General features: G+C 46.0%; 3 protein-coding genes, 1 long non-coding RNA gene and 2 other non-coding genes across 7 annotated transcripts; 4 read left to right on the forward strand and 2 right to left on the reverse strand.

Annotated features, from left to right (window-relative positions):
• Nucleotides 1-53: 53 nt before the first annotated feature.
• On the reverse strand, nucleotides 54-1,805 carry LOC6582567. 2 transcript variants are annotated; one of them, XM_002008232.4, is made up of 3 exons: nucleotides 1,701-1,805; nucleotides 838-1,585; nucleotides 54-781 (listed from the first exon to the last, which is right to left on the reverse strand). In XM_002008232.4, exons 2-3 carry the CDS (start codon nucleotides 1,560-1,562, stop codon nucleotides 334-336), a joined length of 1,173 nt encoding a protein of 390 aa, XP_002008268.1. In that variant the 5' UTR covers nucleotides 1,563-1,585; nucleotides 1,701-1,805; the 3' UTR covers nucleotides 54-333. The 2 variants fall into 2 exon arrangements, with proteins under 2 accessions (XP_002008268.1, XP_032587593.1); XM_032731702.2 differs by lacking the exon at nucleotides 1,701-1,805 and adding an exon at nucleotides 1,657-1,675.
• An 80-nt stretch (nucleotides 1,806-1,885) lies between these two features.
• On the forward strand, nucleotides 1,886-2,929 carry LOC26528234. Its single transcript, XR_001449135.3, has 4 exons — nucleotides 1,886-2,147; nucleotides 2,335-2,384; nucleotides 2,571-2,638; nucleotides 2,821-2,929. It is a non-coding gene; the product is annotated as an uncharacterized LOC26528234 (long non-coding RNA).
• LOC116804412 lies at nucleotides 2,420-2,506 on the forward strand. The gene has a single exon (XR_004364413.1). It is a non-coding gene; the product is annotated as a small nucleolar RNA Me18S-Um1356 (small nucleolar RNA).
• On the forward strand, nucleotides 2,670-2,755 carry LOC6582568. The gene has a single exon (XR_047717.2). It is a non-coding gene; the product is annotated as a small nucleolar RNA Me18S-Um1356 (small nucleolar RNA).
• Nucleotides 2,858-11,872, reverse strand: LOC6582569 (protein artichoke). Its single transcript, XM_002008233.4, has 5 exons — nucleotides 11,512-11,872; nucleotides 7,673-7,861; nucleotides 5,122-7,621; nucleotides 4,932-5,055; nucleotides 2,858-4,867 (listed from the first exon to the last, which is right to left on the reverse strand). Exons 2-5 carry the CDS (start codon nucleotides 7,798-7,800, stop codon nucleotides 2,967-2,969), a joined length of 4,653 nt encoding a protein of 1,550 aa, XP_002008269.1. The 5' UTR covers nucleotides 7,801-7,861; nucleotides 11,512-11,872; the 3' UTR covers nucleotides 2,858-2,966.
• Nucleotides 8,991-10,388, forward strand: LOC6582570 (lipase 3). The gene is made up of 2 exons (XM_002008234.4): nucleotides 8,991-9,848; nucleotides 9,916-10,388. The coding sequence occupies exons 1-2, from the start codon at nucleotides 9,030-9,032 to the stop codon at nucleotides 10,300-10,302; spliced, it is 1,206 nt and encodes a 401-aa protein (XP_002008270.2). The 5' UTR covers nucleotides 8,991-9,029; the 3' UTR covers nucleotides 10,303-10,388.
• Nucleotides 11,873-13,642: the final 1,770 nt, after the last annotated feature.

Consider the following 13,642-nt stretch of genomic DNA (forward strand, 5'->3'; position numbering starts at 1 on the left):
ACATAGTATTTATGTTGTTAATGATTATATTTGTTTAGGTTTAAATCTCTAAATTAACTGTGGCTGACGCATGCTCGGTTATGTATATTTAACAAAATCGGGGTATGATGTGTGGTGCACAGAATGTAAACAGAAGAAAATTAAAACAAACACAGAATATAAACAAAATTTAAAACAATGCATTCAAGGTGTGTGCAACTTGAAATGCCGCTACAAAAATGGCAAATGGATTCGCTTATCGGAGATGCATACTTAAGTCTAAACGGTCCACTAAACCTCGAGTTCAGCAAGTCGGTCTTAGGTCTATTTTAAAGTCTACCACCTCTCTTGGCTTTATAAGCTGGTGCGGCTGTTCAGCGTACGCTGTAGTGCATTCACGCAGGACAGTACATCCTCGTAGTCCTTGGACCACTCACGCAAATTGCGCTCCAATGTCTCTAGTCTCGTCTGGCCCAGCCGCATGCCACCGTGCTTGATAGCCGCATAACATGAGCAGGCGAGCAGCTTGAAGCACTGTCTGCGCACTGCATTGTGGGAGTTGCTCTCCCAGTTGGGCGTGCTCGCCACACACTGCCAGGCCATGCTGACATAGTCCACCAGAGCATCCCAGTGGGTGGAATCGTGCAAACGCTTCGCCTGCGTTTGCAGCACTCGCTTAAACTCGTTCAGGTGGATGGCTGCCTTTGAGTAGGCAGCGGCATCTGTTTTCTTGCACAGCCGCGACGTAGGCAGAGATTTAAATATGAGCCGTTTGGCATAATGCAGCTCCTGCTCCAACAAACTGTAAAATATTCAGGCACAAGTTATATGTCAATAGTTCATATAAACATTACTTACCTAATGTCTGGTGTTGGCAGCTGACCGCGAATCTTTTCCTCAGCACTTTGTGTGGCCACCGCAGTTTCCTGTTTTATATTGCACATTATCAAGTCAATGAGTTGTTGATGTGAAAGACCCATCAGAAGTGTTGGCAATGGCACCTCGCTGTTCGTTTGTGCCACGGGACGATCGTCCATTTTCTGCTTCTTCACTATGGGCGTGCCTGGCCATAGCTGTTGCTTTGTGTGGGTCAACTTGATGGGTGAATATGTTTCCATTGGTGTAGGTTCGGGTGGTGTGCTGCCCATGGTCAATCGTTTGCGTGGCGAACTGCGCAATATCATGCCACTAGTCAATTGCAGGTTCTTCGTAGGCGTACGCTGAAATGGACTGCGTATTGAACTACTATTCCCGCTGACACCGCCATTGACTTTGTCCGGCGAGAAGGTCGTTGTGAAACGACGACGCCCACGTTGCCGTATAATTAGTTCATCTGGTGAGGGTAGCGGCGAGAAGCTAAAGTCCTGTGCCTGTGCCACATTCATATCATTGTCCACACGTAGTCCAAGTCCTCCACCGCCGCCTCCACCATTGGGCGTGTTGGCTGTAGTGGCCGGCGTCGGTTCATCAGGCGTACGGCGATTAGCATTTGTTGGTGTATTCGCAACACGTAGTGCCTCTAGGCGATCGGGTATTTCAGCTAGTGCCATGCGCGTCTGCAATGTCGGTGTCGTTGTCGTCATTATTGTAGCCTCAGTAGCTGGAGCTGCAAAAGTCAATAGAGAACATTAGCTGTCATCGAGCTGCAACTGAAGTGTTTCCATTGTGTTTGAAGACCTCTGTATTCATTTCTTGAATTTGCTCTTGACTAGACCATTTACCTTGTTCGGTGCTAGACTATTTTTATTTTGTTTAGTTTTGTTTGCCAAAATTGCGCCAATTCATATGGCAAGCTCGCACAGGGCTACCAAATAGTATAGAGTTGTCAGAGTATGTTTATAATACTGATATGGTAGCACTGCACATAGCTGTCAACAAAATAAAACATCCGGCAGCATCGTTCTCTTTCAATCTCTTTCAGCAGCGACAGCGTGTGGTCTGCTTTTCGTAATTTAATTACAATTTTTAAAATAAATTGCAATTAATTGCTAAAGCGTTAAAAAAATGTCTTTAGAGGACTGTAACTTTTTTAATTGGCTGCAAGATGAGAGAGCTGGCCTACTCGACTTTGGTGACTGAACTGAGGCATGTACTTGAACCACGTGGTTTTTGCGTCGAGCTGGAAATTTGAAACTTTTCTACGCAACGTTATTCGATAAATATGCGAGGTGAGTCTGCAACTCTCAGGAATAACATTAAATTAGCTCCAAGGATGATAAAAATTATATTAAATAACTGAGCAATTGTGTTGAATTATATCTAGAACCACAGCCAGCAACTGATAACAATTAGCTGTACCTAATGTAAAAGTGTACTTAAATATAAAAGTGTACATATGTATTTGTTTCGTTTTAGTTGCTCGTGGATTCTTGTACGTGAAAGTTACACATAACCTACAAGTTAAAGTAAGTGGTCTTTAAATTGTATATCTGATCGTTTTTTATATTTTCTGATGATATCTTCATACTAACTCAGAACCATTATGTTGATATTGATTGCACGCCATGCACTACCATCTGATTATAATATAAAAAAAACTAGCTCTTTTATTTGCAAATCGGCAAATCTAATTGATGTAAATTTACTTTTAGTCCTGTACGCATTTAATTGTCCGAGAGCAAGCTGGAAAAAAGGCGGGCATTCGAACCCCTGCTGAAAGGTAAGCATTCGATCTATTATTAAAAATCCATATATTTTCTAATGATGATAACTACATAGCAAATCAGAGCAATAATGTTGAAATTTACAGACAATGCACTACCATCTGATTGCTATACGAGAATTGCATTTCCTTCAATTATAATATGTGAAACTAATTTGTTATTAATAATTATTTTTCAGGTACACTCCTAGTTGACCCAGCGAATGTTCATGAATCTAATGTTTTAATTTTATTATACAACATAGATTAATATACATATCAATTGTAAAAATAAACTTATAAAACAACTTAAACAACTGTTTAACACTGCCAACAACGTTCCTCATCAGCGACTGCCCAGCAAGATGAAGGCCAGTAGGATTATATATCGGTTGCTTGGCTGACTCCAACTGCTGCTTCCATTCAATTCTGGCAGGACATTGCCATAGAACACCTCCTTGTTGGCAGGCGTATGCACCGCAGTAGCTTGATTTGTAAAATCTCGTTTCTTCTTGAAGCTCTCATAGTACCAGTCCATGCCATCCTTGCGCTCCGTCCGCTCCGCGACCTGTGATAGATCCGGGAGTGTGTCTGTACGCTTCTGGGCTTGTTTAGAAATCACTTGCTGCTCGCTGGCAAAGCTCTCATTGTCCGCACTGGGCGTTGTGCGCTGATACTCCTCGGCTGTGGGCTGTACCAATTGCTGCTGATGCTGCTGGTGCGGTGTATACACCTTGGTGATAGTGGAACGTCCACCAGGCGTACGCACGCCAGTGGCTCCAGTACCGCGAGCAGGCGCATCAGCCACTTGCTCGCTGCTGGGTGTGGCCTTATAGTCAGTGATGGCTTCTGTCGTGGTCGTCACCCATGAGTGACTTTTGATTTGTGCCACGTGCTCTTCGGGTGGCGGTATCAATAGTATGGTCTCTGCTGTTGTTGGCTGATAGAGTTTCGGTGGACGCAGCAGCGTTACTGACTGCGCCTCCAGATCCTCATCATCGTACTGGGAATCCTCCGTTTGTTGCTCACTGGAGGCACTGGTCATCGGCGTCTCTGTTGTAGAACTAGTTGTAGTCGTAGTTGTAGTTGCGGATGACGTTGGTCGAGCTGTTGTCATGGGTCTGGTGCTCTTTACGATTGGCATTTGAGTGGTTATATCGGGTGTCACTTCGGTGACTTCGTAGGTGGCCGTTTCGCTGCTCTCGGCGCCGCTCGTTGGCTTAGGTCTGGGCTGTGCCTGCTCTGGTTGCACGGCGATGGGCACAAAATGCCGCTCCAGGTGTGGTTTGCTCGTGGCATTCACCTGCTCCACTACACCGCGGCGCTGCTGGGGATCATGCACTGGCATGAAGCCGCCAACGTGTGCCGGCACAATGGGTCGGAAGCCGCCACGCTCAATGCTCGCCGGCTCTCGGAATGTAGTGCGAAACACGCCCGTTGTGGTGGCGGCACCACTCTCATTGCTCGCGGCTTCCTCGCCCGAGCTGGTGGTCGACTCCGTTTCGCCATAGCGATTCCTAGCGTTGGGCACATTCGATTGATGCTGTTGCTGTTGCTGCTGCTCCCGCAGATACTTCTCGAACTCGGCGCTGTTCGGCTGATACATGCGCGTCTTGCCACGCCCACTGGGCAAATTGATGTGCGCCATGCGATGCGTGGCTGGCATCGGATCATCCTGATCCGTGCGCTGCTTACGCCCACGCTCCCCAAATCCAAAGAAGCGACCCAAGCTCAGGCTGGGTATCGGATAGCCAAAGAAGGTGAACGGAGACCCAGCGCCAGCCGCCGGCTGTGGTCGCCTATTGAAGTACTTGGTATGCAGCAGCGTATTGTTCAGATCTATGTTGGGATTAGCTGCTGTCGTCGGCTTGGGTCGCTGCGAGCTGCTGACCACCGCATTAGTCGATTCCGGCACATCCGTGGAGTCCACATACTGCTCGTAAAAGTATTCGCTATCCCCCACCATCGGACGCTCGTTATACGCGTCGCAATCATCATTGAATTCCTCGGGCAGATCACGCTGGAACACGTCGCCGTGCTCGTTCAGCAGCGGCAGATGATTGGCCTCGGTGCGCTCGTTGTTATCGCCGCCATTGTAGAGCTCCAGGCCAGCGCAGAGACTGCGCTCCATGCGTGCCATGCGCAGCAGGCGACCATCCTTGCACTTTGGACCGGGGTAAGGGAAATTCGTCTCCTGCAGCCAGACGGAGAGCCACTGCATCTCACAGTTGCACTCGATGGGATTGCCTGAGAGAGAAGCGAATGTGAGTTCATGGAATGAGCACAGCCGGAGAAGTAGTCTAAGACCTACCATCCACATCGAGTATGGCAATGTTGCCTCTCAAATTCCTAAAGGTGCGCTCCTTGATGGTTCTCAGCTGATTGTTGCGCATGGACAAGACGCGCAACCTGGGCATGGTCTCAAAGGGAGAGCCCTGAAAGAGACAAACATATTTAAAGGAGAAATGTATATGGAGCAGAGTCCACTAGAGCAGACCCACCTGTATTCTGCATATCTGATTGTTATCCATCTTCAGCTCGACCAGCCAGTTGAGCGCCTTGAGTGGCATTGTGGAGACCATTTTGACGCCATTGGTGGAGAGGTCCAAGACCTCCAGGTTGCGCATGCTGCGCAGTCCAATGTTTTCCATGTTGCGAAAGTGATTGTTGGACAAGTTGAGGAAGACCAGCGAGTTGGCGTGGTGGAAGCTCTCTGGCGAGATGTACCTCAATTTGTTGTACTGAAAGTGGGAGGCCAGTAGTGAGGGTAGGTCCTCGAACACGTGGTCCTTCAGCTCCACCAGCTTGTTGTCGGCCAGCACAAACTCCTGCAGCTCCGGTAGACTCTTGAGTGCGCCTGGCTGCACGCTGCTAATCTCGTTGCTGCTCAGATCCAGATACTGCAGCTTGGGCAGGTTGCGGAAGGTGCCCTGCTGCAGCTCCACGATGAGATTGTTGGACAGGCGAATCTCGACGACATTGCGCCAGGCATTGACCACATCCGCATGCACGCGCGAGATCTGATTGTAGCTGAGATCCACGTCGCGCAGACTGTGCAGATTGCCCAGACCCACGGAGATGTCGAGCAGCGCATTGCCCGACAGATCCAGATACTCCAGCGAGCGCTGATTGTCGAAGGCGGTGGGCGAAATGGTGCGGATGAGATTGCGGGACAGATCCAGCTGCTCCAGCCGGCTGTTGTTCGAGAAGAAGTTGTCCGTGATGGACTCCAGCTTGTTGGACTGCAGATTGAGATTGCGAAGCTCCGCCAGCGGCAACAGCGCACGCTCATCCGCCTGGCTCAGCTGATTGTCCTGCAGGTGCAGCAGCTCCAGCCGCTGTATGCCTATGAACGAGGTGTCCTCCAGCAGACGCAGCTGATTCTGCGCCAGACTCAGCACGCGTAGCTCGGGCGCCGCCTGGAAGCCGTGCCGTGGCAGCTGCTCAATGAGATTCTGGCTGAGATCCAGCATGCGCAGATTGGGCAACTGCAGGGACTTGCTGCCCGCAGGGGGCAGAGATGAGATGCGATTGCCACGCAACGAGATGCGCTCCACAATCTGAGGCAGACCTGGAATCATAGCAGTCAACTGATTGTAGCTGGCGTCCACCTCGAAGAGGCGTTCCAAGTGCATGAAGGTGCCCGGATAGATGTGGGTCAGTTCATTCGACGAGATGTTGAGCGTTTCCAAGAGACTATTGTGCCGAAAGCTGTTGGCAGCCAGATCGACCAAGCCGTTCTCGCTGAGATCCAAGCGACGCAGCGAGGGCAGGCCAGCCAGCAGCTGTGAGTCGACGCGCACAAATTGATTCTGGGCGAGATCCAAGCCCTTGAGACCCGGCAGATTCCAGAAGGGCAAAGGCAGATCCGAGCTGAGGCTATTGTTGCGCATGCGCAGCTCCCGGAGAGCGGGCATGGCCATCAGAGCATCGCGCTCGATCGAGCGCAATTGATTGTTGTTCAGATGCAGTTGCTCCAGCGTGCCATGGCCACGCAGTGCCCCGTAGGGCAGCTCGCTTAACAGATTGCCGCTCATGTCCAGGAAGCGCAGCGTGGGCAAGGCGTCGAGCAGCGCTCGCAGCGCCTCCACATGGCCAATCTCATTGTTGTAGATGTGCACGGCCTCCACGCCGCTGCCAGAGGCCTGCAGCAGCGACTCCGGATGTATGCGCCGTATCAAATTGTTGTGCAAATGAATAGTCTTCAGTTGGGGGGTGCGCAGGAAGGCGCCGTACTGCAGCTCCGTGATGCGATTGTCATTGAGATGCAGCTCGGAGAGATTGGGCAAGTCCACAAAGGAGCCGTCCTCGATGACATTTATGATATTGTGATCGAGGCGCAGCTTCTTCAAGTGTTCCAGGTCCTTCACAATGCGCCCAATCATGCCCACATCGCTGATCTGATTATACGATAGTTTCAGGCTGACCAAGTTGGGCAATCGCGTCATGGCGCGCAGGTGAATCCAGTTGATACCGTTGCGACTGAGATCCAGACTCTTGAGGGATATCAAGCCATCGAACAGGCCCGCCTCCAGGCGCGTCAGACCCGCGCCGCCTGTGATGTGGATGTGCTGCAACTTGGGCAGATGCCGGAAGCTGTGCGGCTGCAGCTCCGTCAGCGATGCGCTCTGCACGCTCACATAGGTCAGGCTGAGGAGGCCCGAAAAGTCGGGCAAGTGCTTCAGCTCGTCGCTCTGTATGGTTATGGCCAGCATGTTGATCATGCCGTTCAAGCTCTCGGCCGGGATGCTGCGCAGCTGTGGCTCCACTATGAATATCTCCACCAGGCTGTTCTCCAGCTCGTTCAGCCAGCCATTGGAGACCCGTTCGATGCTATTGTAGCGCAGCATCAGCCGCACGATCTGCAGATTGCCAAAGAAGCGACCCGGCAGCGCGGGCAGTTGATTGTTCTCCAGCACCAGCTCATCGATTTGGGTCTTGATATTCCGCTCCACGGCCTTCAGGCCATCCATTATCTGTGGCAAGTTGCTGTGCGAGCACCTGCACAAACAGCCGTTTAGCCAGGTGAGTCTCTCAGCTGCATCTACTTACCATATTTGTATCTCCTTGCCGCGCAGCGAACAGCGACAGGGCAGGATGGCCTCCGAGGGCGGACAGCTGTCAGCACGCACTAGCCCCGTCCAGCCGGCATATAACAGTAGAATCGGCAGTAAAAGCATCCTGACATACGTTTCGATTATGGGTTTATATTGATGCCTGACTGGCACATAGCTTGAAGCTCTGCAACAAATGGAATCAATATAAGAAATTCAAAGGGGATATAAGAGTAATGAAAGCCCAATGGAAATGGATGCTGCTCTGACTTCAGTTAAAGGTATTTGTTACTAGCACTACTTAAGAAAGGAATTATAATAATATTAGTACCAAAGTACTTATAATTATCAATTGCTAATCAACTATGTTGTTTTTTTTTTTTCATTGAATAAATAGATTATGTTTTATTCTAATACTTTTATCGGTTCAGTTTTTATAATGTACCTTATAATTAAAATAAAACTTGAAATATTATTTATGCATTATTATTATTATTATTATATTATTATTCTTTTATATATTATTTAAAAATCTTCCATTATTATATTATTCTCACAGAATATGTGTAAATAATATTTATAAAATCTTTTTAGTAATATTAAATATATTTTAAAATATTATAAGAAAAAAATCCACATATTTAAAACTTCCTTTTCAGTTATTTTCTATTGATTATAATTAATCTACATATTATTCAAATATATATATTTTGCCGTTTATATCGTATATTCAAGAATCAACATCAATGAAGCATAGTAATAGTAATATTACGATCCACACACATGTATTATATAGTAATTATTATAAACAAATAGTATCAAAAGTCTGGAAGCCACATTATAACAAAATATAATAGATTAGAACAGATACCGTTACTGTTAACTAATACGACCAGGCTGTCTAGAATGCCTTAAAGTATTAATGACAGTTTGTTAATATATGTTCATTTTAATCTAGGGCGAATTATAATCATAATAGAGGTAAACACCTGCCGGTACTTGTAGCTTAACTTATTTTCCTTCCAAAAATGCGAAAAGAATTGTTGTTTTCATAATGATATTTTAGAATTTGTGGATTATAAATCAGTTGAAATGTGTACATAAATTGTTGCTAAAAATAGTTAATTGATCGCAAGACTCGCACCCCAGTCAAGTAAAATATTCCACCCCAACCTTAAATCTACGGTAATCTTAACTTGGCCATTATCAGCTGTGATCGATTTGAATTCATTAGTTGATTGGAGAGTTTGGCGCACTCCCCCCTCCCCTCTTCTCCCTCTGTCACTGCCGTGGCTATATAAGTGACCCACTCGACTGCCGCAGTCAGAGCGAAGAGGTTCCTTCTAGACTCTACAATGCGCGCTTTGATCTACCTGTTGCCACTTCTGCTGGCCTTAAGCCAGGCACTCACTGATAGCAAATTAAATTTGCGTGATATGATCCCCTCGGATAAGCGTATACGCTCCCATGGCTATCCAGCCGAGGCCCATAGGGTGGTCACCGATGATGGCTACGTGCTGAAACTCTTTCGCATTCCCTACTCCCACAAGCTGGGCAACCAGAACGCGAGGCGGCCGCCGGTGCTGCTGCAGCATGGCCTGTTCAGCAACTCGGACTGCTGGCTGAGCTCGGGGCCGGACAACTCGTTGGCCTACCTGCTGGCCGACGCGGGATACGATGTCTGGCTGGGCAATGCACGTGGCAACATCTATTCGCGCGCCAACGAGCAAATCTCGCTGAACCATCCCAGGTTCTGGCACTTCGACTGGCATGAGATTGGCACCATTGACATCGCTGCCATGATTGATTACATTCTGGAGGAGACGCAGCACGAGCAGCTGCACTATGCCGGCCACTCGCAGGGCACCACGGTGTACCTGGTGCTCTTGTCCGAGCGACCGGAGTACAATGCGAAGATCAAGTCGGGCCACTTGCTGGCTCCATGCGCATTCTTTGCGCACGGCCGTTCCGCGGTCTTCGGATTGCTTGGGCCACTGGTGGGCACACCTGGCGGCATTTGGAACCAGCTGCTGGTGGACACCGAGCTGATACCGTACAACAATCTAGTCAATCGCCTGGCGGACAACGGCTGCGGCAGCGGCAGTCCCTACGAGTCCATCTGCAAGAACGGATTCCTGATGTTCGCCAATGGCGGCTATGAGAACATTAATCTGGTAAGGGCTCAGCGTAATCCCAAACTCTCTTATATATTCCATAAATCCCATTCTTTTCTCTCGGCAGACTTCCATGCAGCTCTTGATTAAGACGCATCCAGGTGGCTCTTCCAGTAATCAGGGCATTCACTATTTGCAGCTGTCGACCTCGCACGAGTTCCGCCAGTACGACTGGGGCACCAAGAAGAATCGTGACCTCTATGGCCAGGATCTGCCGCCAGACTATGACCTGAGCAAAATTACGGCCAAGACGCATTCCTATTCGAGTCAAAACGATGCGCTGTGCGGTCCAGAGGATGTGGACACTTTGGTCGCCGAGTTCACCCACCTGGCTGAGGATCATCGTGTGCCCCTCGAGAGCTTCAATCACTTGGACTTTATTGTGGCCAAGAATATGAAGGAACTGGTCAACGATCTAATTGTTGACCGCATCAATGGCTACGAAGCGCGTTAAGCAGCTAAGCTAATGGATCGATTGAATTGTTATTGATCTATATATGAGAGCAGACATAAATAACTAATAAAAATATCTGTAGCTAGTTTATTGGGGCTCTTCTTAGATAAGATTAGATAAGATTAAGAATGCATTGCCTGATTACTTAAACTCTTGCAATCTAAATATATATTAAATGTCCAGGTCTTTAACCAATATTTATAAATTATTAAAATTTTAATTAGTTGACATTTCATATACACAAAATTTTATTCAAATATCTCGCTTCAGCTCTTTGATTTGAGAGGAAGTCTTACCACGTCTTGTGCAATCGCCTAAAAAGCTCTTAACATGCATATCTAAAATCCAGGGCTACCTGTTAGCTATCAGGTATACCTATGTCTAGCCATAGACTCGATGTAGCTGCGCAACTCCAGCGAACAACAGAAAAAAAAGAAACTTTTTTGCGCCGAGAAGCGTAACATGGCTTTTCAACAAAATTTTGTAATCATTTAACAACAGAAACAGAAAAAAATAGAAAAATAGTAGAAAAATAGAAGTTGTGGCTGAGGCAGGGCGTGAAACGGTCTGAAGAGCTGCTACCGCTGCCGCTGCCGCTGCCACTGCTGTTAGAGTAGACCTCCTCTTTGCCACTCCATAGCGTCGCTCTGTACGCATGCGCGCCGAGCTTACATCAAACGAACCTTGAAATTATTGTCGTTTTCATCATTGTCTGTAATTTCGTTGGCTTCCAGCTGCTGTTCAGCTCTAAGAGCTGGCGCACCACCTGTACACTTGTGCACCTGTACACCTGGGAGCTGCCGAGAGATGCCTGCCTGCCGCAACTAAGTGTGACTTGAAGGTCTGTTTGCAGCTCCAACTGGAGCTCCAGCTGCGACGCGACAGTTTCACCATTTTTGCTCTGATTTCTTTTGAGTCTCTCCTAATTAAATAACTGTTAGTTCTTTGAATTTACCTGTACTACACTAAAACTGTGTTTTGTGTGGAATTCATGCGACAGAGCTTCAGATTTGCAAAGCGAGATAAGACACAAAATATGAGAAATATGAGAGCAAAAATTTCATCATAATGGCGCCATCCATTGGCAGTAAAAGGAACTAAAGTCAAAGCAAGGCAGGCATTGCCTGGCGCCCTCTATTGTCGGGTAGTATATGACAACAGGCAAGGATTTTTGTCTGACTACAAATATTTTGTTTCCAACTAGCTTACTCCAATTAGAGCGTATCCAATATATCCGTGTATGATTTGATGTTTAAATTAATTATTATTTTGATTTCAAATATTTGATTTAAACACTTTTGAAATATTTGTTAACTTTTCATAGCCTTCACATAAACACGAATTTCTTTTTTCTCTCTTAATTTTCGCTTTACTTTCAAGCGCACTTTTGCTTTTATTGTAAACTTTTTGCAATTTAATTAAAAATGCACTAAAGCTTCGACGTTTATTTGTAAGGAGCCGAACTAGGCGAACCGTCTCGTTTGGAATGCGCGTTAAAACTGTTTTCAAAACGTTATGCGAAGCCAACGGATTACTCAAGATTTCTACAAACGTTTTTTTTTTTTTTTTTTTAATTTTTTGTATGTTTTGTGTGTTTTGTTTTGAGCGTTCAGCATTGGCTGGAATGCGGGGGAGTAGCGCCAAGAAGCGAATGCTTCCTGCCTCTGCAATATCGGAGCACATTTGGCGCCACACTTGGCTGATTCTCACTCGCACAAGACGCGACACACAGTTAACTTGACTCACAGCGTTTGTGGATCGTATGTGGAACGTGGTTGATACCTGAACTGTGACCAGGCTACAGGGGTCGAAGCTGGCTGGCTGGCGGGCTGGCCATGCTGCTGCTGTCGGTGCGAGGTTGTTTATGCTTAAGATGATATTGAAATTGCAAGTGAAATTAACAAATTAAGTTTACAAATTGCTTGTACAGCAACGAAGGCCAGAAGCAATTGCTGACTTTTGGCAGAAGTTTGGCATTGAGTTGGGATATTATTTGAAGATTATTCTGATTGGGGAAAATTGCGCAAAATGAACATGTGGAATGAATATGTAGTAAAGTCAGTTGGAATGTAAATACTAGAGCTTCGATGTTGGAAATTTAGCTGGGATTTTAGCAATTAAAAACCGTTTTCTATTATTTATATGAATGCGTTTTCTGACAAGCTTTTACTACAAGCTGTACAATTAAATTTTAATGAACATAATTATAGGCTATGAGCTAAAGTGTGGCAAGAGCTATGAAACATTAATTGAACAGATTTTTTAAATGTTCAAATATTTTGTATATTTCCAAATGAAAGATTATTAATAAAGAATATAGAAAAAAATACAAATTCAAATATTTTCGCCCAAATCTATGTCCCATGAATTTTACAAACCTCATTTTAAAGCCAACTAATTGGTTCGTGCCATGAACCAAGCCATGTTTATGCTCTTAGCTCTGTTTCAGCCCTGTTGCTCATTTCACTTTCATTTCTAACCGTTTGTCGTACATTTCCTAGCCCGATATCTCACGCTATCTTAGGGGGCTCTTTCTGCTCGGCTCACTTTTGCTAAATTAAATTAAAGGCCTCATAAAGCGCTTGATTCACGTGTTTTAGTTTTTCTATTCGTGGTTGTTGTTGTTGCTGCCGTAACGTCATCATTATTACTGTCTCCTTATGGGAGTTACATAAAAATCTGGCTCCAGTTGCGGCATCGCTTGGCTGCCCAAGATGTCTGGAATGCGCACAGGGACCAAAGAAAGACCATATAACACTTCCCCAATATGTGGCGCCCATTGAGCAAGAGTAAGAGGCAGACAATATTTCTTTTTTAAACATTTATGCGATAGACTTATATCCAATTATATTTGCCAGCTGTCTGGCGCGTTAGTTGTAGTTCTCACAGAAGAAAATCATACGCCTACGTATTTGTAGTCTCTACATAATTTGTACTTATTTTTATGTTCATATTTTCCAAGCACAAAACACAACTACGTCAACTAAGGATTGTCAAGGCTGAAGAGTGAAAATCGTATTCTAATGTTCTATAATTGAATTGCTCAAACGCAAAACAATTATACGCTCGTTTAAATATAGTCTATATGTTTTTTCATACCGTATGCTGATAACCCCTGCGAATAACAATTTGCAGTACATGCTATAAAATTAGTGCAAGTTCAATGTATTATCAGATTGTGTAGCACACGCTTTTCCACAGTGTGAACCATAAGCATGTGGACCGATTCCATTTAGAGGCCCTTGCCCCAACACTTAATTATATTAAATTGAGTTCTCGATCCCTTAGCAGACTTACGCATTTACATATTTCATTTGTCAAGGTTAATTGAGTTTACTGT

The sequence above is a fragment of the Drosophila mojavensis genome, unplaced genomic scaffold (assembly GCF_018153725.1).
Source record: "Drosophila mojavensis isolate 15081-1352.22 unplaced genomic scaffold, ASM1815372v1 contig_74, whole genome shotgun sequence".
Taxonomy (NCBI): domain Eukaryota; kingdom Metazoa; phylum Arthropoda; class Insecta; order Diptera; family Drosophilidae; genus Drosophila; species Drosophila mojavensis.